Genomic DNA, 26,827 nt, shown 5'->3' on the forward strand with positions numbered 1-26,827 from the left:
GCCTGGCTATGCCAACTCCATTTCCTACCTCTTCCCCCTCGATCACTGTCTGCCATCCACAGTGGCCTCACTGCTGTTCCCAGAGCATTCCAAGTCTCAAGGCCTCTGCACTTGCTGTACCCTCCTTTACACATCCTTCACTTAATTCAAATTTTTTCTTTTAAAGTTCTGTCTTCAGAAAGGCCCTTCCTGACCACCGTATCTAAAGTAGGCCCCCGTTCTCTATTCCCTTAACCTGTTGTATGGGTTCTCATAACACTTGTCACCTCCTAACACTCTGTTACTTATTCATTCTTTCATGGTCTTTCTCAGGGATCCACAAACCTTTTCTGCCAAGAGGCAGAGAATAAATATGTTCAGCTTTCTCTGTCACAACTACTCAACCCTGCCACTGTAGCACAAAGCAGCTTAGACAATATGGGAAAGAGGAGATGTGGCTGTGCTCCAATATAACTTTATTGACCAAAACAGGCAGTGGCCAAGTTTGGCTTGTAGGCCATACACCCCCAGTATACTCCTTCTAATAGAGTGTGAGTGTCAGAGGGACAGGAAGCTTCTCTGTTTTGTTCACTATGGTTTCCTTGTGGCCAGAATAGTGCCTAGCCCCAAGTACACATTCAATAAATATATGTTGAGTAAACAAACAAATAGAACTAGTCTGGAGCAGAGAGCTATGCTCCTCTTCACCCCCTCAGGTGACAACAGCATGACGTTCAAGAAGAATGATGCCAAGGTCATGAGCTCCATTTCCATTTGGTTAGTATCACACCATGAAAAGTGGTCCCACAACCATTGTGTGCCTGTCACCAGCAATAACAACCTCAGGCAAAGAATGCCTTTGGTTGTAACTGGGTCCAGGTAGGAGCCTGTTAAAACACAGACTGCTGGGCCCCACCCCCAGAAATTCTGATTTGGTAGGTCTAGGGTAGAGTCCAAGAATCTGCATTTCTAGCAAATTCCCAGGTGATGCTGATACTGCTGGTCCTGAACCACACTTTGAGAACCACTGGATGAGAGTATCCAAAAATGACAGTACTAGCGTTTTTATACTATTAAAAAAAAAAAAAGAGAGAGAGAGAGAGCCACAGATTCCTTATGTTCCAGTGATCTGGCTGGAGGGGGACTGCAGGGAAAAAAAAAAAAAAGAACCGTAAAACTGACTGCTCAGTGGAAATGTTGCTCCAATAAAATGAAGACAGAAAAACACTAGGTCTTTAATTTTTAACAGACTGTCTTCCAAACACTCTATTTTCACTTGCAAATCTAGCTGTAACTGGAAAACAATAAGCCAAATAGGTAAAAGAGAGAAGTCACCAGTGGGTGGCTAACCTTGATAGTGGGCTAAGTATTAACTCCATAGTCAGTTTCCTTAAAATTACTTTAAAGAACAATCATAACCACCTGTCTTTCTATTGCTAGATGCCAAGAGACTTTTGGAGATGGATACTAGAGATCTAATCTATACAATGAAATATATCGACAATAAATTACCAAGCCTAGGGGGTCACTGTTTTCAAATGATGAATTCACCATAATAGAACTTGAAATGGACTAGTAACAATTTTCCCAAATTCTACATTTGTCAATGCAGGGGACTTTAAAATAACCCCCAAACTCACATTAAAATCACCCTGAAGCCATTACTTTATACCTCATCAATCTGAACAGCTCACAAAGGGATTAGAATTTATATACATTTGTAGCTGTTTATAAAGTAGGTTTCTATTGTGATGGTTATATGCAGCTAAAGTAAGTTAAAAATAATTTTAAGGTGAAAAAGTAAGGTAAAACCTAGCTTCATAGGAGAGAAATTCTAGGAACAGAAATCTAGAATGCTAATGAACAGACCATTAAGTAGATGGCAATACTGCATCAACATGTACTTACAAAAAGAGACAGTACATGATCAAAAGATGAATCAGCAGACCCCCGATATATGAGTCTAAAGTATGTCTCAACTAAGACCAAGTATTAATTTTTTTTTTTTTTTTTTTGCGGTACGCGGGCCTCTCACTGTTGTGGCCTCTCCCATTGCGGAGCACAGGCTCCGGACGCGCAGGCTCAGCGGCCATGGCTCACGGGTCCAGCCGCTGAACGGCATGTGGGATCTTCCTGGACCGGGGCAGGAACCCGTGTCCCCTGCATCGGCAGGCGGACTCTCAACCACTGCGCCACCAGGGAAGCCCAAGACCAAGTATTCTTTATGAAAATCTAGCATCTGAATTGAAAAGTATTAAGTGTGAACTATACCCTAGATTTTTATAGCATTGTAAAGAATAAAGAATGTAAAAATATCTCATAAACAATTTGTATACTGATTGCATGTTGAAATGCTGTTTTGTATATATTGGGTTAAAAGCATTAAATTATTAAAATTAATTTCACTTCCTTAGTTTTGTTACTGTAGCTATCAGAGAATTTTAAATTACATGTGACTTGCAATTAGATTTCTGTTGGACAGTGTGATCATGCACCCCAATTCTGCAAGTAGATTTGCTATCTCCTCTACCATTTGGGTGATTTCTAAGAAGCTTGCAGAAAATGATATGGAACAATGAATGAGCCTGAAGATATGCAGTATGTCTGACATGGAGTGAAGCTCCCTGATCCTGGCCTAATACAGGATCACCACGGGCCAGATGCTCATCCACTGTAACTTGAGGTTCTAATCACCATTTTTCCCAAGGATAGGAAGACTGGTTCTACCTCTGTGACTACTATGTATATCCATATCTATAGCTATACAAACATGTGAACAGGTGACATTCAATTCAAATTGCAATTAACTGTGTCAGAATCCCTAGTAGTGTCAATAAGGATGAACGTAAGATCTCTGATTATGAAAACTACCTGGTTCCCAACACCAAACCAACCCCCAGCTCCCAGCATGTATTTCATTCTTGCAGAGAAGGGACACATCTGTAACAACTCCTTTATATAATCCCCGCCCATTTTATTTCAATGTTTTTAACTCCTGACTTAGAAAGTTTCTCATTTGCTTGCACTGCCAAACCTCTACAATCACAGAGGACACCAAAGGAGAATGCTGGCTGAGGAAGAATAACAGAAGGAAGTAGGGTCTAGTTACTCACCCCAACAGTTGCTATATAACCATAAGGACTTCGCAAAAAAACTATACTGAATACAAAAAGCTTAATCCCTTGAGCTCTTTTCTAAGTATTCAATATCAAAAAGATACTTATATATGCAGATGTGTGTTGAGTCTTACAGTCTAAGGATAATATTGTTAAAGAAAGAAATGTACTGCTGGACAGCATTAGAAGTGATTGTGAAGCTTGAATGAAAATAAGCTAAAAAAAAAAAAAAGGAGGGGGAGCAAATATTGCCAAAACATTAAAACACTTACATGACTTAACTATCCTGTCATAAAATATAAACTTCAAGGACTAACTCGAGCACACTGGAAAAGAGCCACAACCTATGCAACAGCATTTAATTCCCAAACATGTGTTTCTAACCCGCTGAATATCATCATCCTGCAGCAAGGGTCAACAACTTGCGGCAAGCTCTGGAGATGACTGAGTGGTACTTGAGTAGGTAGTCCATAAATATTTGCTGAATGAATGACTGAATGAACCAAAAAACTCATACACAGTACAATTAATATGCAGAACCCACAGCCAGCTAATCTGAAACCAGAGCCAGAAGGAGAACAAAACAGTACCTCGGAGTCCAGTCCCAGGCCATCCCCACAGGAGTCAGCTACCCTAAGTTATTTTCATTCTATGTACATAGTTTATTCATCCCCTCTGACTTTTATGGAAGTTCCAAGTTCTCTTTCCTACAATCTCTCTCCCTCTTAACCAGTTCCTCCAGATAAAAACAGGAATGCATTGTCCAGTCTCACCATTTTTTAGACAAGTATTAACATCTCTAACAATCACCGGCAAATGTTCACTGGGCCTCCAAAGGCCAGACACTATGCTAGGTGGTAGGGTACAAAGGTAAGTGTAACACTATACCTACCCCTCAGGTAGTTTGTGGGGCAGGCAGACAAGTAAACAATTGCAGCATAAAAAAACGCCTGGAGAATGAGGCAGGAGTGCCACCGGAGGAACTTAACTTTGCTGGGTGGATGGGGAGGGTGACAGAGTCTTAAGGAACAAAAGAAACAAAAGTCAAAACCAAACATTATAGTTCAGTATACCTGTGACTGTTCGAATGGTCAACTCATCAAGTTAGCACTCTAAAGTGGTGCTCTGAATGAAGATCCTCTGACTGTAGAAAAATTTGAAGTTCATGACAGTGGCAATGAATACTACCAAGAGAAGGAACACACAGACACACACTTCAGCAGAACATAATGTGCAAACCTAATTAGTCATGATGTCAAGAGGCTTCACCCACTTATTGTCTGTCCCTCCAAGCTGAAGGTGACTCGACTGACCGACCCACTCCTGTGATTTCAGCTGGTTTTTTCTCACAGCAGTGATGGATTTGCAAGGATCCATCCATACTTTCTCCCTGATACCCCTTGTGGCTACGGGCAAAGTCTGCTGGACTGATGGCTGGTACTGTGGCCCTGAAAAGATACACAGACCATGTACATGAACTGGATAGACCCACACTCTGCTTGTCACTATTCAGAAAGACACAGCTAAAAACACGGATTAACAAACATGTGGGAAGGCAGTGAGAAAGGTAGCAGGGATGGCACCCTGGAAGGTGCCTCATCAGGCAATTCATCTCTTGCTAGTTTCACAGGACAGTGAGTTTTTACCTCCTGGCATGCAGCTCTTAAGACATTTCATCGGCATAATAGTTTTGTGTTTCTGACTCCCTGTGACTACAGATAATTTCCAAGCTTCAGGCCCACCCTAACTTTCCTCTGCCATCACCCTCCTGGCCTCTTGTCCTTACCATCCCCAAAACGTCCTCTCTTTTCACCCAAAATGCTCACTTCCTTCCCATGGAACGTAGGTAATTTGTTCCCTCAGGAAACTGTCTGCCTTATCCAATATCTCCAACATGAATCAGGACATAGATAATATATAAAAATTAGCACATTTAAAAAATGCTCTGATCTGTATATCTCTTACAGACTCTTTCTTCAATTATAATGAATAGCTTAAGTGACTAAAAAAGCATACCATATCATTTTAAGGAAATAAACAACATCATGGCTCCTAGCACAACACTAAAATTAACATGAAATTAAACTTTTATCAACAAAGATTTTAATTATGAATAGCACTCCTTTTAAATTTTATGAGTATGATGGGTAGGAAACGTTTCCGTATTCATGAATGTAGCCACACAGCAATAATGAAATTAAAAACACACTATTTTTAGGATAACACAACGATACCTTAATCTTCACTAAGAACAACTTTTGGAACCCCCAGTCTAAAAGAAACACCCAAATCTCAGCAAATATATATGGTAGATGTTATAAAGCTGATTTTTGAAAATTAAGTAATGACTCATAAGGGCATGGATTTCTTTTCTGAAATGTCGCAAGTGTAATATGAAGGAATTTGGTAGTTTCACATCAGAAGCTTCCTAATTTTCCACTGTGAAAAAGTTTTCAATCTTTAAGCAAGATTGCTGCTAATAAATTCTTAAAATTCTAAGACTAAAAGGAATTTCTTCCAAATTAAATTTCTAATTTAAAATAAGAGAGGGAAGTTATATTTCGTCACATTTTAACTTTAACACAAATGTCAATATATGGGGAAAATGGGCTTCAAAATCAACTTTATACAAAATCATGAAATTGAAGACCCCAGAAATTAAAATATTTATGTTCTATCCTTTATTGAAAGTCAAGGTAAATGTAATTCATGATTTATTGAAATTTAAAGTCAAGTAAGAATGTCATAATCTTTCAACAGATCATTTAAGTAAAATAAGTTCTCTGACATGATGGCAAAGCTCTTTTCAGTGGGAGTGAATCTACTTTGCCACAGGAAGGCAAAAGTCACCACATTAAAATCACATGCTAATTGCCAATCCTGGCTTTCCAGTCCCCAAATCCTGAAAACAAAATTATTGCAATTCACTACGGGATTGTCTGCATGTGCATTTTAGCATCAGACAGCACTTTCAGAGAAGAGAAATCTACTAACAGAAGAGTTCTACAATTTCAAAAAAATGGTACAACTTTCAAAAACTAGAGTAATGGCCTACTTACTCTTGTACATTACATTCTGAAAATAAACAGTATCAGATGCTTCTGAGAATAACACAGTATCATCACTTGTCCATTTATTCACTATCATTTTTACATATGAAAATCTTCAAAAAACTAGGGGAAATATAAATCAGGTAGAGATAGGAACTCTATTTGAAATCTCGAACAATTTTATCCAAAATCGAGAGTAGCCCACAAAAAAGCTGAGGCGGCACTCAAGAAAAAGGAGTTAGGAATCACAGTAGATTCCCTCTCTGAAATTGGGCAAAATTAGCAAGAAAAAAGTTGGTAATTATTTTGTCATCAATTTGTTTATCCCTTCCTTATGGTATGTCTACTGGGCGGTAGAAGCTGTGCACACATGCACCTTCCCCACCAAACTTAAGGTGAGAAGCTGTGTCTTGTTCATTCATCCCCACATTCTCCGTAACTAACCCAGGGCCTTATACATAGTAGCGAATAAAAAAAGGTTGAATGATTTAAGGTAATAACCCCAGGTAATCAATTAGGCTCCAACTCATGCAAGAACACTCATAATTTCATTTTAGCTAATAAGCACTGAGTAATTTGATGTTTTTAAAAACATGTGCAAAGCTATTATATAGTTTTTAAGCTCTGCATAACACAGTTATACTTTAAATGTATTTAAAAGGAAAGTATGTAGTGAAACATTAAAAAAAATACTCTTACAAATGAAATAGAAAATGATTGGTTTCACTGTGTATAACATGGAACTAGATGGTGTTGGTATGTTGAACATAAAGTGACTAGGAACTGATGTTGTAAAATGTTTGTTAACATGACAAGAACGTTACAAAGTGAATTAAAAGGCCCTGGAATTCTGGTTGGAAAAGTCACGTTGGGCAAGCGGGAGACAATGTAGAGTACCATCATCTCCACTCAGACAGTGTCTGGGAAGGTGGTTGGGGAGTCTGCTTCCCATGCCTCAGGAACAATGACTTCTATCCCAATTGACATGGTACTGCTGGAAACAGGTACAGAACTGGCTCAGTCCATGGACTTGCTCCCCATTCCCAAAGGAAACACCAAGCAGAGCGGGCCCTTTCTGGACTCCCAACAATTCCAGTTCTATCAGCTCTCTAAAGCTCTACTCTAGAGTAAAAGTAGGCAAATTATAGCCTGCTGGCCAAAATGGGCCAAATTCGGCCACCTCCTGTGTTTGAACAGCCTGCACGCTAAGAACAGTTTTTACAGTTTTAAATGGTAAAACAAAGAATCATATGTCATGACACATGAAAATTAAAATGAAATTCAACAGCAGTTCCATAAAGAAAGTTTTCACTGGAACATGGTTGTGCTCATTAATTACATGCTGTCTGCTTTTATACTACAACGGCAGAGTGGACAGAGACCTTATAGCTTGCCAAGACTATGATACTTACTACCTGGTCCTTTACAGAAAAAAGCATGCTGACCCCTGGGCTAGGACATTTTTCTATGCTTCTAGTTGCATCTCATTTCTCAGAGGTAGTCCACTGCTTCACCAAGTACAGACTCTAAGCTTGACAGATGTCCATCCTGGGGCTGTGTTGTCCAAAGTTACATGTTACATGTAAAATAGCGCAACTCATTAGGATGGGCCCAAAGACAAACTAACAAATTACATGCCTACAGAAGGCACTGAAAAGGAAGCTCAATGCAAGCACAACAGTACAGGCAGCTCAGTTCAGATCTTTTCGCAGACTACTACACCCAGTCCTGGCTCATACTACTGAAAGGAAAACAACAACTACAGAGAATTTGGAGGTGGACAGACGATTGAAAGGGCTCAAAAATCATACCACTAAAGAAATGGGATTACTTGGCCCAAAGAAGAAAGGGTAAGAAACAAACTATAATATCGAGGGTGTCAAACTCTACATTTGTTGATAGGCTAAATTTCTACTGATGAAAATAACTGGCAGCCTAAACTAAAATTCCACAAAACATATATCTAATGAATTAAATGTGATTCTTAATGAGATTGCCATTCCTGCCTTAGGCCATAAACCAGATCCTTAAAAAGTAATCACTTGTCAAATATTGTACTATAAGTCTTAAACTGATACATTATAGGAATGCTCCTTCTTCAGAAACCTCTGGCATTATGTAAGTTACCAGAAAAGGTGTGCTATTCATGTGCTGAGGAGTTCAGTAATATTCAAGTAACTAAACGGTAAATGTAAGTTTCATGACCACATGCCTTTCCACAGGACCAAACAGGGAAAACTGGGCTTAAATTACAGAATTTGTGTTACATTCAAGAATGTTCACGCTGTGGGATTTTAATTACTCTAAAAGATTACTGAGGGTAAAGGAATCTTCCCAGGACACCATTCAATCTGAATATTCCATCTGGAACTACCTGGATATTTTCTTAAAGCAAGGAGAATGGGTCTCAAACACCCTTCTTCCATTGCTATGTTTCTGTAACTTTAACTCTCCTAGTTCTTATGAGTAAGAGAGCCTGCAGCCATTACTCACTTTCGTTTTGTCTTGAAGGTGGTCAATGTACACACGACTTCAGCCTAAAATAAACTTTAATATCCCCAATTAAAATTTTATTATAACTTTAATTACAACTTCTTTTAAATTACAAGATAGAAAATGTATTGCCATTAAGTAGAAGAAAATGGGAAAATAGGCATAGCTTCTAAATATTTGTATGAGCCTATGTACCTTATTATTTCAAACTGTCCAACACTTGTACACAGTAAGTGAAGAAAATATAACCTATTTCCTATTAGTTTTCTGACTTTAAAATACAGAACCCTTGGACACAATATTTTCTTGGAGTCCATCTCAAATTACATTATAATTAGTAATGCTCTGAATATAATTTTGAACAATCTGAGTTTTTCAATCTTTAAAGTCTAAGGCCTGTATTTCCCTAAGAATACCCTTCTAACAGTGTGATGCACACACAAATGTGACTCACTAAACTTTCTCCACTCCTACATCACCTATACAGTATTTTAACATCCAGAGTACACAATATCTTCAAGCCACTTCTACAATGTTGCATTAACCTTACCAGGATAAACTTTTCGCCAAGTCTCGTAATACTTTTTATTTAAATACCTGTGGTAGTGAAACAAAGAAAACACAACCCCCCTCCCCCTTTTCTAAACCATATGGCAGCAAACTGAAGTTAACTTATTTTTTACCAGATCAACGCCTATACCTCGGCTCTAAACATTTTTCTCTTTGTGCCCTGGGGCCGGGCTAGAGCTGTCTGCTGATTTGCAACTGTACCCCCATCATGTTTTTAAATCGCAAAACAAAGTCCAAAACGCTCCCTGACCACTAACAGACCTCACCACGGTCATTTACCAAAACCTGGTTTAGGGAGACACGCACGCCGGGAGAGGGGCCCACGGCCGGCCGGGAGCCAGTCCCCCTCCTACCGGGTGACCGAGCAGGGAGTTTGCTCGCCCGGCCGGGACGGATCCGCCCCGGGAACTTGGTTACCCGAGCTCAGGGCCGCGCCGAGGCCTAGCCGCGAGGCCGGGGCGGGCTCCAGGCGGCGGGGGCTTCCCGTTCCCCGGCCGCAGAGCCTTCCCGCCCACCCCGCAGTCGCCCGCAGGCAGGGGCGCTCGCCGTCGTCTCCCGGCGACCGGACGCGCCCGCCGGGTCCCGGGCCGGCTCCTCGGTCTCCTGCCGCCGTCTGCGGCCCCGCTCGGCGGCCGCGCCGGGCCCTTCCGGGACGGCGGGAGCGCTAGGCCGCGCCGGGGCCCAGCGACTCCGGGGCCGGGCGGGCGGGCCGCGGCGTCCGGTATCAGTCCCGAGGGCCCGGCTCCCGCCGGTAACGGGCCCCGCCGCCTCCCCTCCCCCTCCCCCGCCCCATGACAGTGCAAACCCTCCGGCCTGCCCGGTCGCCCCGCCTCCGGCACCAGGCCCAGTTCAGGGCCGCGGCGGTGTCGGCGGCAGCGGCGGCGGCTGCGCCGCGGCTCTCCGCCCTCGCTCGCTCTCGGGCCCGGCGCCTCGGGCCCGGCTCGGGCTCGGCCCAAGTCTCCGCCGATTCCCGGCCGCCCTCCGCGGCGCCCGGCCCGGGCGGGGTAGGCCGAGGCCCTGGCGGTGGGGGTGGGGGCTCCTCTCACCTTCATGTCGGGACATCCTAGTTCAGACGGTGGCGGCGCGGCCCCTCCCGGGCTCCGGCTGCAGTGTCCCCCGCGGGGTCCCGGCGCTGCCCGCGCCGGCCGGCCGACTCCCACTCGACTCCCGGGCTCGGCCGCGGGGGCGGGGTGGGCAGCGGAGCGCTCCCGCGGCGGCGGCGGCGGCTGCGGCGGGGAGGCGGCACGGGGCGGGAATGGGGACGGGCCTGGCCGAGGCTGAGCTCCTCCAGGAGGCGGGTCCGACGCCGCGGCTCCGCCGGCGCCCGCCGTGACTCGGTCACTCTCGGGCCCGCCGGCTCCGGGCGGCGGCGCCGCGCTCCGCAAATCCCGCTCCTCCCCTCCCCCGGCCCACCCCCCGCCCCTCTTCCCCGGCTCCCGGCCGCCGCCTCCTCCTCCTCCTCTTCCTCCTCCTCCGCCTCCTTCCGCCGCCCGCACGTCGGCCCCGCCTCTCGCAGCCCGCGCCGGGCCTAGCAGCCCGGAGCCCCACGGCTGGAGGGCGCGGCGGGGGCGGCGGGGGCGGCGGGGCGGCGCGGCGGCGGCTGCCCGCGCTCGTCGGCAGGCCGCGGTCGGGCGCCCGAGCCCGGCCTCGGCCTGGCCGCCGCCGCCGCCGCGCAGCGCGTAGGCAGGAAGAGGAAATGCTCGGCCGCTGGCGCCAGCCGCTCGCCAGTATGACCGGCCCGCGCGGCTCGAGGGGCCCTCGGCCGCCCCCAGCCCCGCCTGGGGCCTATCCGAGCCCGGGCCGTAGGCGCCCCGCCGGTAGGCCGGGCCAACCGCGACGGCGGGTGCTTCCCGGCAGCGAGCTGGACCCCGAAAGGCTCCCCCCTTTCGGGCCCATGGCTGCCGGGCCGACAGCGGGCAGCGCCCTGCGGCCTCCGATCCAGACGGGAGGCTGCGCACCGGCTGGGGACATGTGTTTGTATTTCTTTTTAAGCCAGCGGCCCCAAAGGGGAAGGCGGCTGGCCTCCGGGAGTCGTCCGGTGTTGCCCGGCGGGGTGACTCGCGGTCGGCAGGGCGTGGACGCGAGAGGCCAGCCGGGAGGCGGCCGGTCTTGGCTGCTGTGACCCAGGGCCGGCTCCTCGGGAACCATCTACTTCGAAGACTCCGCTCCCTCCAGCCCGGGTGTCCGGCAGCACCCGCGCAAAGTTTGTTCCAGCACCTTGGCTCACCCTGAATATTCTTCTCTGAAAACTGTTGGGGTGTGTTTGTATATGTGTGTGTTTCCTTTTCTTCCTGTCCGTGAACTACTTTTCTGTTTTTAATCTATCTTTTACATTTTTACCCTCTTCCTTGTCAACTTTGTTTTCAGGCCTTAATTAGTTCATCAAATATTTATACAGCCCCTTACCACGTGTCGATTGGTAGCGTGGTTTAGTGGAAAGAGATCGCACTTTGCAGTCAAGACAAATGCCGTGGATTCTGGTTCTGATATCCTCTATGTAACCTTGGCCATTTACCCTTTTATATTTGAATTTTTGTTTTTCTCCATAAACTAGAAGTGTGTCCCTAGGCTGAGTCTACTGAAATTGGATTCTAAGGTAGTGCTTGCTTTGGGATTACTCTTTTTCCTTTCCACCATTACTATCTGTGTGACCTGGAGCAAATGACTTAGCCTCCTTGTGCCTTGACTGTCCCATCTTTAAAATGAGCGCGATTACACATGATAATAACAATAATAATAACAACAGGTATTTGGACGATTAAGAGCTAAAGTGTATATAAAATATCCAGCACGGGACACAGTAAAAACACAGTTTGTTACCATATTTCATTACATCTGATTTCAAGACGCTTCTCGATTTGAAAGGTATTTTTAAAAGCTCATCTTAAAAGTCAGGGAACTAAGTATTAGGTCACTATTTGGTAGTAACTAATGATAAACTAATTCCCAGTCAAACTAAGGTTTAAACAAATGGGTTTAAATGAGGACTGTCACCAGAAATACTTCCAGTGCATGTACGGAGCTTTTGCCTAAATTCAGGCCAGCACAGTTGTTGAAGAAGGAGGTTCATCTAGGCCGTAAGGGGGCTTGGTGGGATAGAGAAAATAGGGCTTCCAACAAGGCTAATATCTACTGAATGCTTGCCCTGTGCCAGTGTCTTTCTAAGCATTGTACAGTATTGTGTGTGTGATTCCCTGGTACCAAACTCTTAGGACCCTCAATTTCTTGGGCTGTAAAAGTGAAGACAGCAACACCCCATAGTCTTGTGATGAGTAAATGATGTCTGTAAATAATAAGTTATAGAGGTTAGGGCATTATCAGTAATATAGTCAGGTAAAATGCTGGAGCAGGTAGGAGAGCTGACAAATACTCCAGGAAGGAATAAGAGTTAGTTTCTTTTGGTTTGGGGAAATGTTAGCTAATCCTATTAAGGAGAGCATACAGATGACTGTCTAAACCTGAACGGAATATCGGATCTTTGACAGTTAACGTTGTTTTCAATCAGGCAAAAGTAAGAAAATGAAGACACTAAAAAAATGTATTTTTTCCTATTTGAATAAGAGTAAGCAGGAATATTATGGTTATTCAGGGTTTTCATGAGTAGATGAAACATTTCCTCAATTCAACTAGAGATCAGGCCCTTCAATTAAAACAACCTGCTTGCTGTCCTTCGTATAGGAGACTGCATTTCCCAAAAAAGGATTAATGTAAACGCTCATACCAAATTGTTCATCAAATGATTTTTGGTCTTGGGACTTCCCTGGTGGACCAGTGGTTAAGAATCCGCCTTCCAATGCAGAGGACTCGGGTTCGATCCCTCGTCAGAGAACTAAGATCCCACGTGCCGCCGGGCAACTAAGCCCGCGCATCGCAGCTACTGAGCCTGCGCGCCCTGGAGCCCATGCTGCAACAAAAGATCCCGCGTGCCGCAACTAAGACCCAGTGCAGCCAAATAAATAAATAAATGTTTAAAAAAATGATTCTTGTTCTCCAGGAATGCTTCTTCCAGTCCTTTCCTTTGCCTGCACTTCCTTGAGTTCTTCTGTGTCCTTGCCTTGCCAACCCAAATCCATACAATGGCCCAATTATGTACCTTAACACAAGCTAATGCTCATAAACATTGGTGAAATCAGGATAAGGTCTGTAGTCTAGTTAATTGCACTAATGTCAGTTTCCTGGTTTGATATTTTTCTATAGTTTTGTAAGATATTACCATGGGGGCCAGGGGGGAGTGTACGTGGGCTCTCTCTGCAACTTCTTGTGAGTGTATAATTTTATAAAGTAAAAACTTAGGGAGTTCCCTGGTGGCCTAGTGGTTAGGATTCCAGGCTTTCACTGCTGTGACCCAGGTTCAATCCCTGGTTGGGGAACTGAGAGCCCGCAAGCTGCTCGCGCAGCCAAAAGAAGAAAAAGAAAAAGTAAAAACTTAAACTGTAGGAACAGAAATCAGATTAATAGTGACCTGCAGCTGAGAGGGTGGGGGGATGGGGATTGACTACAGAGAACTTACAGAGGTGATGAGAATACTGTCTTGATTGTGTTGTGTTTACTGTATACCTTTGTCACAACTTATAGATCTGTAAACCTAAAAGATTACATTTTACTTCTGTGTAAATTGTACCTCACTAAACCTAACTTTAAAAAAGAAAAGCAAACTCTTGTCACCCCAGCCTCCTGTGATTAGAGGGTGAAGTTTAACTTCTCATATAAGGCCCAACATTCTTTTCCAGCATAAGGACTTTTCCTGCCTCTGCCAGTGTACCCTGTGCTATCTCATACTATATTGATTCCTGCCTCTGGGTCTTTGCACATGTGCTTCCCTCTGCTTAAAGGGAGGACAAGAAATTCAAGCCTAAATTAAAATTCCTTGTACTCTGTTAAGCCTTCCTTGCCCCTCAGGCACACCAGTAAGTTCCCTGTGCTCACTTATGCTGTGCATAATTTATAATTAGTTTTCATCTTGTTTCTTAGCTAAACTCCTCCAAGACAGACAATCACGTGATTCCTTTCTGTCTCGGATCCAGTAGTGTGGTATAAAGCTGGAAGAAAACTTAAAGTAACTGTTCTCAAAGTGTTGTCCAGGGTCCTCAAGACCCTTTCAGAGGGTGAGTTGCTTGGGTTTTCTTGTATACTTGAAACAGCACATCTCAGTAGATAGAAGGCAGAAGCAGCTAAGAGAATCCAGCTGTCTTCAGTTAAGCCAAACATTAGAGGTACTATTTGCAAGGATGTAAAACAATGTCACACTTCCAAATATTTTTTATTTTGAAAAATTACTTTTCTTAAAAATATTTGTATTTCTAGGAAATGGGTTATGTTAAAAGATTTTCTAGGAAATGGGTTATGTTAAGATTTTAATTTTAATTAAAAATCAATAGGGGACTTCCCTGGCAGCACAGTGGTTAAGAATCCGCCTGCCAATGCAGGGGACACGGTCCAATCCCTGGTCTGGGAAGATCCCACATGCTGCAGAGCAACTAAGCCCGTGCACCACAACTACTGAGCCTGTGCTCTAGAGCCCGCAAGCCACAACTGCTGAGCCCACATGCCACAGCTACTGAAGCCTGCACGCCTAGAATCTGTGCTCCACAAGAGAAGCCACCACAAGGAGAAGCCCGTGCACTGCAACGAAGAGTAGACCCCGCTCGCCACAACTAGAGAAAGCCCGCTCGCAGCAACAAAGACCCAATGCAGCCAAAAAATTAAATAAATAAAATAAATAAATTTATTTTAAAAAATCAATAGGTATAATACACATTAAAAAAAAAGTTCTTTGGAGTCTTCAGTAATTTTTAAGAGCATAAAGGGATCCGGAGACCAAAAAGTTTGAGAATCTCTGCCTTAGAGACTGTTAAAACCCCTTCATTGCACAAATAAGAAATCATAATGATGTTGACATTTAAGTAGTGCTCTGCTACAGGTAGAGCTTGTGATAAGCACTTTTCTTGTGGGTGCTATTATAGCTTCATTTTACTCATAAGGCAAGAGAGGCACAGAGAAGTTAATTGACTTGGCCGCATACCGAGTCGCTGGTAGAGCCAGGATTTGAGCCCCCGTGTGTTTCAGAGGCCCTGCTGCTAACCATCCTTTTCTGCCACCTCCCTAGAGCCCTGGAAAGGGTCAGAAAGGCTCATGCTATCTGGTACCTCACCGCTCTGTGCTCTCCACCCACCTCACTGTCACTAGGTAAGAGTCATGGAGGCCTCCAACTTTCCAGTTTTCATTTCAAATTCTGCCACTCTGAGTATTTTCAAGCACAGCATTGCAATGCTTTGGTTTCTAACAATCTAACTATGTGCACCTGCACTTCAGCCACCCATTCCCCTCTACTGACCACACCCAGAACTCTACTACACGACTTCCTGTTTTATTGTGACTGCCTACTTTTCCAGTTTTCTTACTCTGCCATTAAATCTATTCTTTTACTTCTTTAGGACCTCAATCCTTTGATCTTTCCACTTAACTTCTTTTCTTTTTCTTTTAACCGTATTCTCTTCCTGACCCAGTGGGTTCCCTATGGTCAACTAAAACTATTCTCATTTATGACCTTCAGCTCTTTAGACCCCTCATTCTCAAGCTGCACCACCCCTGCAAACTCCCAATCCGGAATCAACTGCATGACGATTTCCCCCCACCTATATTTTCTTGGCATGCAGAACACAATGTAAAATATGATGCAAATAAGCGGATTCGTCAGGCGGGGGGGAACTGTTACAAAATCTAGTGGATCCAACTTCAGCTGGACCTCAGTACCATTGAGCAGTTCTTATCTGATCAGCACCCTCTTCCTTTCTCAGATTATTACAGACCTTCACCACTTGGCTTCCACTACTTACCTATCCACCCTCCCAATAGATAACCTCACCTCCTAATTCACAGAGGGAATATAGTTCACAAAGTAAGAACTTCCCCTTCCCACTATTAACCCCCAAAGGAATCTGTACATGTGTATCCTGCTACTTCATGCCCTCACTCCCATCCCAGAAGAGCCAAGATGTCCTTTTTCCAGTTTAATCTCACCTCTGTTTATGATCTCACTTCACCCCATCTTGGATCATACTCCTTCAGTCACCTCCTTAACATCTATACTTCCAGCCATGCAGCCTCTGCTGGTTTGTTTCCGTTGGCCAAGAAACACCTCAGCCCTACATTCCCTCTGCTTACCACCTTATTGTTTCTTTCTCTTCATAGTCAAGCTTCATAAAATGTCACTCCTCTTCCTCAGCTTTATAACCTGATTCATCTGATTGCTTGGCTTTTTATGCTGTAGGCCACTCTCATTTCCTGTGATATCACTCTTACCTTCCCTCCCATGTCTGTGCTCTTCCTGTATCCTCTACTGGGTTGAGCAGAGTCATCATCAACCTAGTCAGTTACCCAAGATGAAACCCAGTAGTCATCTAGACTTCCTTCCCATTTACCTCCTGTGGCCAATCAGTCACCAGTGGATTTTACCCATTAAACATTGGTCAGGTTCATCCCTTTCCATTCCCATGGCAACCAAACCACTCCAGGCTGCTACCCTCCCTCCTCGAGCCTCAGTACATCTTGGCCCCTCGCCACTAATCATACCCCTTCTGTTGTCCTTTGTACCACTTCTAGTTAGATTTTTCCCCTTTTTTGACTAAATTTCTAAAACTATAAAGTAATACATACTCATTGGAGAAATTTTGGCAAATACAGAAAAACATAAAGAAAATAAATAAAGATCACTTATAAACCTACGACCCAGAGGTAAACATTGTTATAGTTTGATGTGTTTCCTTCCTAGAGCTACAGTTCAGAGTTACAAATGGATCATATATCCACTGCTTAGAGCCCTTCAGATGGTTCACCTTCAATGCTCCCCATCTCTTACAGACTATCACTCAAATTCCTACCAAGGTCTAAAGTCCTGGTAGGGTCTGCCTCTACTTACTTCAGCTTGTCTTCTGCCCCCACTATGTGATCCGTGTTAGATGGGTTGCTCTGGCTGCAGAGTGGTTTCCTTTCCTATCCCTGGAGTGTCCGTACCTGATTCTTCCTGTAGCAGCCTTAACCTAAAGTCATCTCCTCAGAGAAGCCTTTCCTGACTACTTTATCTAATATAAGGTCCCATCACTGATTTTTTTTTTTTTTTTTTTTTTTGCGGTACGCGGGCCTCTTACTGTTGTGGCCTCTCCCGTTGCGGAGCACAGGCTCCGGATGCGCAGGCTCAGCGGCCATGGCTCATGGGCCCAGCCGCTCCGCGGCATGTGGGATCTTCCCCGACCGGGGCACGAACCTGTGTCCCCTGCATCGGCAGGCGGACTCTCAACCACTGCACCACCAGGGAAGCCCCCATCACTGATTTTTTAAAATCTTGTTTATTTTATTAATAACAATTCATATGAATTGTTACAACCATTCCAAGACAGGATTTCAAAGAACCATAGAATTTTGCCCAGTCTTTGATATAGCAATCCCACTTCAACTCACTTGGTCTCTTTAAAGCATGATTGATACATGTAAAGATTTTAGATACAAGGACGTTTATCACAATGTTCTTTTTAATACTTAAGACTGAAGACAACCTAAATAAATTATTTTTTATTTTATTTTTTTTTTTTTGCGGTACGCGGGCCTCTCACTGTTGTGGCCTCTCCCATTGCGGAGCACAGGCTCCGCCGCGCAGGCTCAGCGGCCATGGTTCACGGGCCCAGCTGCTCTGCTGCATGTGGGATCTTCCCCGACCGGGGCACGAACCCGTGTCCCCTGCATCGGCAGGCGGACTCCCAACCACTGCGCCACCAGGGAAGCCCCTAAATAAATTATTTATCCAAACCCAGAGCAGCTAGAAATATATTTGTGGTATCTTTTCCATAAGAAAATCAGACTTTAATCATACACTGATCCTTTTGTAAATGATGTATAAACAGCATGATGCCATTTTTGTTTTCTAATAAAGCAAATACATAAAATAAAGACTGAATGGATAATATGAAGGATTTATGTTATTTGTTCAATTTATACATGTTTATTGGGAGTCTTCTGTGTCCACCGAGCTTACAAGGGTGAAAAAGAAAATCACGTCCTCATCCTCAAGCCATTTACATTCTGGTGACAGAATTAATTGAATTGCCATTCTGATAAGAGTGTCTTGAGAGTCTGTGATGTGGATGTGAAGGGCCTTTTCCCCCTTAGTTTTGAAATTTTCTCTAATGAACAAGTACTAGTTTCATATCCCTTTTGTTTCTTTTTTTTTTTCTTTCTTTTATGTTTAAAGAAGCTTCTCATTGAAATAAATGGGAACTAGAAGGTGGTAAGTGGAGGGGTCCAGAGTAAAGGGGATGGTTCTGATGATTTGAGGAATGGGGGAGACTCCAGTGTGTTTAGAGGCTTAGGGGAAGGCATGTGTGTGTGTGTGTGTGTGTGTGTGTGTGTGTGTCTGTGCCTGAGTAAGGCAGCGGGGAGGATGGAGGAGACAAGAGGAGCCCAGGTGAAGTAAGCGTTCACCAGGCAATAGGACTCATTCTCTGCTGACAGTCATAAGAAATAAAGTTGTTTTAGGCAGAGCTGTGTCTCTTGGCCTTCATTTTCTCAAAGTCGAAGGTAAGGCCATTTTGTGCCTCTGTGCCTGGTAAGTTTCTACTCCTTCCTCCTTTAGAAATCAGCAGTAGAGGGCTTCCTTGGTGGCGCAGTGGTTGAGAGTCCACCTGCCGATGCAGGGGACACGGGTTCGTGCCCCGGTCCGGGAGGATCCCACATGCCGCGGAGCGGCTGGGCCCGTGAACCATGGCCGCTGAGCCTGCGCGTCCGGAGCCTGTGCTCCGCAACGGGAGAGGCCACAGCAGTGAGAGGCCCGCGTACCGCCAAAAAAAAAAAAAAAAAAAAAGTCAGCAGTAGACCCCTGCCCTTGTGAACAATTTCCTGACCCCTTCAAGTGTGCTGGGGCCACTTCCAGTAGCATCACCTTCTTGGGGGGGGGGGTTGAGGGGGGAGCTCTTGTTTGTTAAAACCTTCCCAGCCCCCTCGGACTTACTGGTCAGAGTTTCTGAGGGGTGGAGCCCAAGGATCTGCATTTGAAAGAACACCCACAGGGATCCCGGTCATGCAAAGTTGGAGGATCACCCCACTAAGCGCTCCCAGTTCATTTTACAATTCTCCGTGATTGCAATTAAGCTATTCCCTTTTACCAGCTTGCTGACCTTGGGAGGGAGTGTCTCTTCATTTACAAACTTTGCTTACAGCCCTGCACTTGGCTACCACAGAGGGCTTCGGGTGCTAAGTTGTGAAATGAATGGTGTGTCCAAAATGAGTCCAGGCATCCTGATGTCCCTCTGACATCATGGTTTATCTCCACAAGCCGCTGAATTCTTCATGAAAGCATTTCCTGCTTCAACTATGCCAAAAAATCATATGCTAACTAAAACCCTTACAGACCCACATAGGAAGATCCTGGGAAGAATGGACTTAAGGAGGACTGGTGGCTGTAAGGAAAGTCAGAACCCGAGGCCCTTTGAAAGTGAAGTGAGTGGAACCCACACCGAATGGATGAGCCAGTCCCTGCAGCCGGTGGGGATTCTCAGTATGTCACCTGTCTCCCCAACACCCACCAAGGAGTTAAAACAAGCTTTGGAAAAGAGCCCTGGAATGTAACTGTTAATAAGGTGACTGCTTGGCAGGTAACGAGTCATAACAAGAGGCTTGTGTGTGACTTGCACAGAATCCAAAAAAGGGGAGGCCACAAGGTTAGAAACTATAGTGTGTCTCTCACACTGTCCAAGGAAAAAGATGCTCTGAAACCATTGGTCAGTGCTGTTCATTTAGAGGGAACTGTCCAAAGGATGGCTAATTCATCTTAGGAGAAACAGATTTATCTCCCAAGAACAGCTAATCCACTTTCTTTAATCCAAGTCTTTATTGAGCACCTCCCATGGGTCAGGGGCCGTACCAGATGCTGGAGATGTGACAGTGGACAACACAGGCGTAGTACCTGCCCTGAAGGAGTCTCAGCGTCGTGCTCACTCACTCACCCAATTCCCAGCCTGTAATTTGGGATGCTTTGTGGGTTTGCCTGGCAAGGCACAGGACTCTGAGCAATGGCCAGAGCCCATTATTTTGCCAGTTAGGCCTCCTGTTTTCACACAAACAACATTCTAGCTTTGAGTCATGTGTGACTCGGATGAGCGTAAAACAGCCAGCTCTGCAGAGTTTGATTTCCTCTGGGCCTACGGATGAGCTGGAGAGACGTCCTCGGCCTGGGAAGCCCTGTGATGGCCAGCAGCCTACCTTCAGTGGCTCTCAGTTCCTGCCCAGCCTCAGGCCCACCCCCAGTACCATTAGGATTGCCTGTGTCCTTTGCTGCCCCAGTGGCCCACTGAGAGGTTGTTGAGAGGTTGATGGGAAGATTTTTGAATTCCTGGGTGTCTTAAATTCCAAGGAGTTGAGTCAGCAGAAACCACTGGGCCCAGGGTTGATTTTAAAGGAAAAGGGAGCAGAACCAGCTGCTGTTAAGGGGAACGACTTTGAATTGGCCACACCTGTGACTTTGAGGGCAAGCCCAGGTTCTTAGTTTCCCTGAGAGCCCAAACCAGGATCCTTAGCCCCTGGTAATTCCTAAAAACAGTGTTTCACAGACCTGGCTCTGTGAAACATTCACTCAAGGGCAGATCCAGATTTGGGAGCCTGAGGCCTATACACTTCTGAGGGGTGATTCCTAAGAAAGAAATACAAAATTAGACACAGGGCCTTAGAAGGGCCTGTTTTAGGAAGTAAGGGACCCTGAAGCTTAAACTTCAATAGTTTCATGGTAAATCACCTACACGTTCCTGCTAGAAGGTGAAAATATTGGGTGTCTCTGATCCCAAAGGACTGGAGGGCTCTCTGGATGCTTAGAGGAAAGAAGCAGGTGGGGATGAAAGCGATTTCACTGTTTTACTTCCTTGATCTTATTAATAAATCACACTTCCCTTTCTTCATCCCCACATCCAGTTATAGGTTTAAATGCTAGACTCTGAGCTTCTCAAGGACAGGAAGCACATCTCATTTATCTTCAAATCCCTAATACTTCGCAAATAGCATAAAGCAAAATATGTGTTGAAGGGAGGTTGGATGAATGAATGAATGAGTGAGCGAATGAATTCTCTCAGGCACTGAGAACTGACAGTCCTGTATATCCCCCGTCCCTTCCTTCTTGGCTGCCTCCGGGTGGCATGGGTTAAGAGCCTGGGCTCTAGAGTCAGACCTGACTTTGAATCCTGACTTTGCCATATACCAGCCATATGACCCTGGGCAAGTTACCCAACAGCTCTCAGCCTCAGTTTCCTTCTCTGTAAAATGGAGCCAATAATCCCTCCCTGCAAGGTTGAAAGAATCAGTAACAATGTCTGAAAAGTGCCTGGTACATGGCAGGTCTCAAAAAATGGTAGCTGTCCTATTATTACTTTAGGTCGAGGCTAGGCAAACAGCAGCCCATGGGCCAAATCTGGCCCTCACCTCCTTCTTTTGTAAATAAAGTTTTATTGGAACATGGCTATGTGTATTTGTTACATATTATCTCTGGCTGCTTTTGTGCTATCATGAGGAGTTGAGTAGTGGTCACAGAGACTGCATGGTAGTCAAAGCGTAAACTATTTCCAGTCTAGCCCTTTACAGGAAAACTTTGTCAGTCTCTGATTTAGGCCTTCGCCACTTTACTCTCAACTTGTAGTTGCCTCCTAACTGGTCTTCTAGCCTCTGGTCCTCCTCCTACTCTGTTTTCTCTCTACTCTGCAGCTAGTCATTTTCCTAAAATATATATCCCACTAGGGTTTAACTCAATAAAACCTTTGTTGTTTCCTCATTTTCTGTAACTCCTTAGTATATTTTTAAGATTTGTCACGATCTGGCCCCTATGTTTCCCTGCAGCCTCGTCTCACCCTACTTCCTTTCCTCTCTGTGTCCTGCATGACAGCCACATCAGACCTCAGAGCCTGTCAGTGGCTTGTGCAGCTCTGTGATTCCACACCCCAATCACCCTCTAGAGTGTCCCTTTCTCTGCTCTCTGCTGCTCCAATTGGCCTCATCTTCCCAAGCTTCTCTGTGAAGCCTGTCCTGATTTCCTTCCTCTATGCACTTAGATCAATCAGGATAAGGTAAATTACGCTGCAGTAACAAACAACTCCCAAATCTCAGTGACTGAAAACTACAAAAAAAATTAAACAAAGAATAACGTGTTTACAGGGGCCCCACTCCTAGATACCTGTCATTTTGCCTACACATTTGCCTAAACATTAACAGATACCTGTCATTTTGCCTAAAACAAAGGCTCTTGTAGAGGTTGTGGTTGATAAATAATCAAAAGGAGAACTTCATTGAAGGAAGAAAGAATGGAAAGTCTGGGTAGATGAACTGTAAGTAAAGAGTCATGCTTAGCACTGCTTTTGGCCACAGTAAGAACTCAATAAACGCTGCCTCACGGCTGGCCCACGGCTACTTTCTCTAATCCAGTTCTTGAGCCGGTCCTTCCCAAGGCTGTGTGGTGGGGTTGAGCAAGCAAGGAGTGAGGACCCAGCCTCTGTCTGAACCAGCATATGGTGAGCTGTCATCAGTACCCTCTTCCCGGGGGCATAAAACCACATTTGACCTGCTCCAAGGGGCAAGGGGGAGTTTCTCCAGGACTGTCTCCTCTCTCCATTCTGAACGTCCTTGTCTTGCCTCCTGAAATTTGGTCTATTTCTACCCAGCCCCTCAGACTGACACTTTGGACCGTCTTTCTCAGCATCCTGTTATGCAGCCCATGGGCCCACCTTCATTCCAGGAAGCACATTGCAAAGAGACTCAGCTCTGTTAGCCCTGGGCTGTTCCTGAGCTCCGGTGTTGCTGTGTCCCATGCCTTTTCTTTATAATATGGCCCCAGGAGTCTCTGGCTCAGGGACGCCCAATGAACCTATGTGTTTCTGAAATCACTTCTTGCCCTGTCCATGATCCCCATCCCTGGGTTTGGCTTTTTTTGGGTCCTACTGTTCTGTCTTGATCTCTTCCGTGTCCTCCCTGTGGACTGGATCTTTGACTCTGAGCACCACCCAGAGCATTGACTCCTGCCCTTGTTCCCCCGACGGTGCCCTATCACAGCTCATGGGAAAACCAGGTTTGGAAATCCATACCGGCCTCTTCCCTGCTCCACGTCCAGATCTGGGCCTCACCCCCATACCTCTAGCCCCCAATCTTACTCCACGTGCAGCCCGAAGAACTCTTTTATTTTGGCCACACCTCTTGGCATGCAGAACTTCCCTGACCAGGGATCGAACCTGAGCCCCCTGCAGTGGAAGCGCGGAATCTTTTTTTTTTTTTTTTTGCGGAACGCGGGCCTCTCACTGTTGTGGCCTCTCCCATTGCGGAGCACAGGCTCCGGACGCGCAGGTTCAGCGGCCATGGCTCACGGGCCCAGCCGCTCCGCGGCATGTGGGATCTTCCCCGACCGGGGCACGAACCCGTGTCCCCTGCATCGGCAGGCGGACTCTCAACCACTGCGCCACCAGGGAAGCCCGGAAGTGCGGGATCTTAACCACTAAACCACCAGGGAAGCGCCTTAAGAACTCTTGACGTAGACCCGGCTTAAATTTATCATGCTTTATTGGGATTAGGTGGTGTAGAACGAGCCCCTCCATGGGGTGCTGAGCATCGTCCCCTTTTGGGAACCCACCTCCCACTCTGATTTCTTTTCTAATCCTGGTCTGCAGCCTGGCTCCTGATACTGTCCCGGGTGCTCCTCTACTAGGGTTCTGAGTCTGCATTTGATTTTTTTGAACCCAGTGTCCTGTGCTCTCTCTGTGCCACGGCTGCCCACCCTCCCACTGAGGCCAATTCTTCAGAACTCTCGTGGGGAGAGCTCAGGGACCGCTGGTCTAGAAGCACAAACAGTGGCTCCTCCCACCCAGTAAGGTTTATTCACTCATGTAAAGCACCAAGCGTAGTGTCTGGCCCAGAGTGAGCCTATATAAGTGTTACTTACTGTTGTTCTTGTTGTTATTACCATGTAATTAAACTAGGCAAGGCTTGGCCCCCAAAGAGGAAGACATATATAGCAGTTAAAAATAATAAGCCTATTGTGGGAGTTCCCTGGAGGTCCAGCGGTTAGGACTCAACGCTTTCACTGCCAGGGCTCGGGTTCAATCCCTGGTGGGGGAACTAAGATCCTGCCAGCTGCGTGGCGCGGCTAAAAAAAAAAAGCCTGTTGTAAAGGTAGTTGGACACCCCCTCAACCCTGCCATGTTGCCTCAAACTGTGCTCCATGTATCTGGCTTGTAGGACTCATCTTGACCTTTCATGAACAAGGACTTCCTCTTCATCTCTTCCTTTGGCTTTGCTCTTAGCTTGTGACCAACGATCCTTTCATCCAGTCCTATCCCCCTATGAAGTCATCTCTCCTCTTCCTCGCTACAAGTGACCCTCCACCCGAACGAAGACTGAGTGTTGTTAATTGCCCTTCCCCTAAAGACCTAGAGAAGTGTAAGGAGCTGGTGACTTGGAGAGTGTCTAGCACCCCCTGGCTTCTTGTAAATAGACTGTGGGCAAGAGGGGTGTCTCTTAGGCAGGACACTGGACTCCAGTGAACATGGGCCTTGAAATAGGAAGATACAAGGAATGCACTTCAAGTTGTCAGAAGCTGCTGAGGCATTGCTGACAGACTCCCGGAACCGAGGACATCCACCATCGAGGCCACGTGGCCGCTGGCAAAAGTCAGCCAGGATGTCAGCTGGGAGTAATCCAGAAGGAGGAGACGCTTCACCAAAGGGAAGAACAAACCTGAAAGAGAAGACATGCAGCTTCCTCAGGACCCGATCCTGTGCCTGGTCTGTAAGAACAAAGTAAGACGTTGTGGAAAAACCTGAACGAACTTTTTGGCCAGCCCAATAGAAAGGATGGATAAATGGGTTCAAGAGGGGAAGGAAAGAGAAAGAAAATACAAAAGAAAATATCCAGCAAATCAAATAAATAAATGAGTCAAGAGCAAGATTTGGCTTCCAGTGACCTGGGACCTTCCTCCATCCCTCCCTCTTCCCCTTTCCCCCTCAATCTCTCTCTCTGTCTCTTTCTTTAATGAGGCTATTTCCCATCCTGGAGTGGCTCTAACTTTTGTCCCCACCACGGTGGCAGTCTGGCCGAGCAGGGCACGGTATGCAGGAAGAAAGCCAGCAGGCTGGGTCTGAAGTGTGGCATGGGGCCCACAGGGCCTAGGGGAGAAACACAGTCTGAATCAGGCCCCTTCAGTAGCAGGGCTGAGCACAGAGCTTGATTTCAAAAAGGAACCAGCAGGATTAGCTGGAATGAGGGCTCAGGTGGGATGTGCCAAAATTATGCAAATGAAGCAAATATTCTCTCTTGTACAGGGAGATCTGTGGCACGAGCCATTAAGGTTAATCAGCAATGAAGTTCATTGATATAACAATGTGTAACTGTTAAAAGAATTCTATTCACATATCATGAAATTCACCCTTTTAAAGGGTGAACCTAGCAGTTTTTAGTATAGTCACAGAGTTGTGCAACCATCTCCACTATCTAATTCTAGAATATTTCATCACCCTGAGTCTAGTAGTGGTTACTCCCCAATCCCCCTCCCCCCAGCCCCTGGCTACAAGTAATTTACTTCCAGTTCCTGGATTTGCCCACTCTGGACATTTCACAGAAATGGAATCATACAACAGGTAGGTGGCCTTTTCTTTCTGTTCTTTCACTTAACACAGTGTTTTCAAGGCTTACCCATGCTGTAGCATTTATCAGGACTTCGTTTCTTTTTGTGGCTGAATAATATTCGATTACGTGGATATACCACATTTTGTTTACCCATTCATCAGTTGATAGATATTTGTGTTATTTCCACCTTTTGGCTATTTGAGCAATGCTGCTGCTATGAACATCTGTGTACAAGTTTTTGTGTGAACACATTTTTATTTCTCTTGAGTATCTACCTAGGACTAGAGTTTCTAGGTCATTTGTGGTAGGTAATTCCATGTTTATCTTTTTGGGGAACTACCAAACTGTTTTCCACAGTGTCTGTACCATTTAACATTCCTACCATCAACGTACTAGGGTTCCAGTGTCCACACATTCTTGCCAACACTTCTCATTGTACATCTTGTGACTAGAGCTATCCTAGTGGGTGTGAAGCTGTACCTCACTGTGGCTTTGATTTGTACTTCTCTAACTACTAATGATCCTGAGCAACTTTTCAAACATTTATTGGCCATTAGTATATCTTCTTTGGGTAAATACCTATGTATAACTTTAACTGTACACATACATACCCATATTCCCCAGTACAGTCTGAGACTGTGCACAAGTTCTGATAATTGCTTCTTCAGTTATCATTGGCGGTCAGAGCAGAGGGGATAATCCCTGAGGCTTCCTTGAAGGAAGAGACATTTTGTGCAGGTTGACGTTTTTCCTCAAAGTTACTTTTCTTGGCTGTCAGGTGGCATAATACTGTGGGGATTCAGTTGAGGGTTAATATGGGCAGTATGATATTCAGTGGCTCACACTGGTTCAGCGATACCAATTGTTTAAGGTCTGCGTCTGTTCTGACTGGTTGATGCCCATTCCATAACGGTTATTTAACATTTGGAACACCATGCCTGTATACAGAGTATCCAGCACACGTGCCTGGCATGCAGTTGGTAA

The 26,827-nt window shown here is 45.5% G+C and overlaps 1 protein-coding gene and 1 long non-coding RNA gene across 4 annotated transcripts in view; one reads left to right on the top strand and one right to left on the bottom strand.

The window, feature by feature from the left end:
* KCMF1 (potassium channel modulatory factor 1) overlaps nt 1-10,421 on the bottom strand; it is a 75,669-nt gene extending 65,248 nt beyond the window's left edge. Inside the window, exons 1-3 of one of the 3 annotated variants that reach the window (XM_067704537.1) lie at nt 9,626-9,870; nt 4,369-4,543; nt 3,988-4,115 (exon numbers count right to left, since the gene is read on the bottom strand). In XM_067704537.1, coding sequence (XP_067560638.1) covers nt 3,988-4,115; nt 4,369-4,472 — 232 coding nt within the window. In that variant the 5' untranslated portion in view covers nt 4,473-4,543; nt 9,626-9,870. Of the gene's footprint in view, nt 1-3,987; nt 4,116-4,368; nt 4,544-4,921; nt 5,007-9,625; nt 9,871-10,254 lie in introns of those variants that run through there. The other 2 variants (XM_067704535.1, XM_067704536.1) reach the window with 2 other exon arrangements.
* A 397-nt stretch (nt 10,422-10,818) lies between these two features.
* LOC137206017 (uncharacterized) lies at nt 10,819-13,188 on the top strand. Its single transcript, XR_010934409.1, has 2 exons — nt 10,819-11,465; nt 11,576-13,188. It is a non-coding gene; the product is annotated as an uncharacterized lncRNA (long non-coding RNA).
* Nucleotides 13,189-26,827: the final 13,639 nt, after the last annotated feature.

This window comes from Pseudorca crassidens, chromosome 14 (genome assembly GCF_039906515.1).
Source record: "Pseudorca crassidens isolate mPseCra1 chromosome 14, mPseCra1.hap1, whole genome shotgun sequence".
Classification (NCBI taxonomy): domain Eukaryota; kingdom Metazoa; phylum Chordata; class Mammalia; order Artiodactyla; family Delphinidae; genus Pseudorca; species Pseudorca crassidens.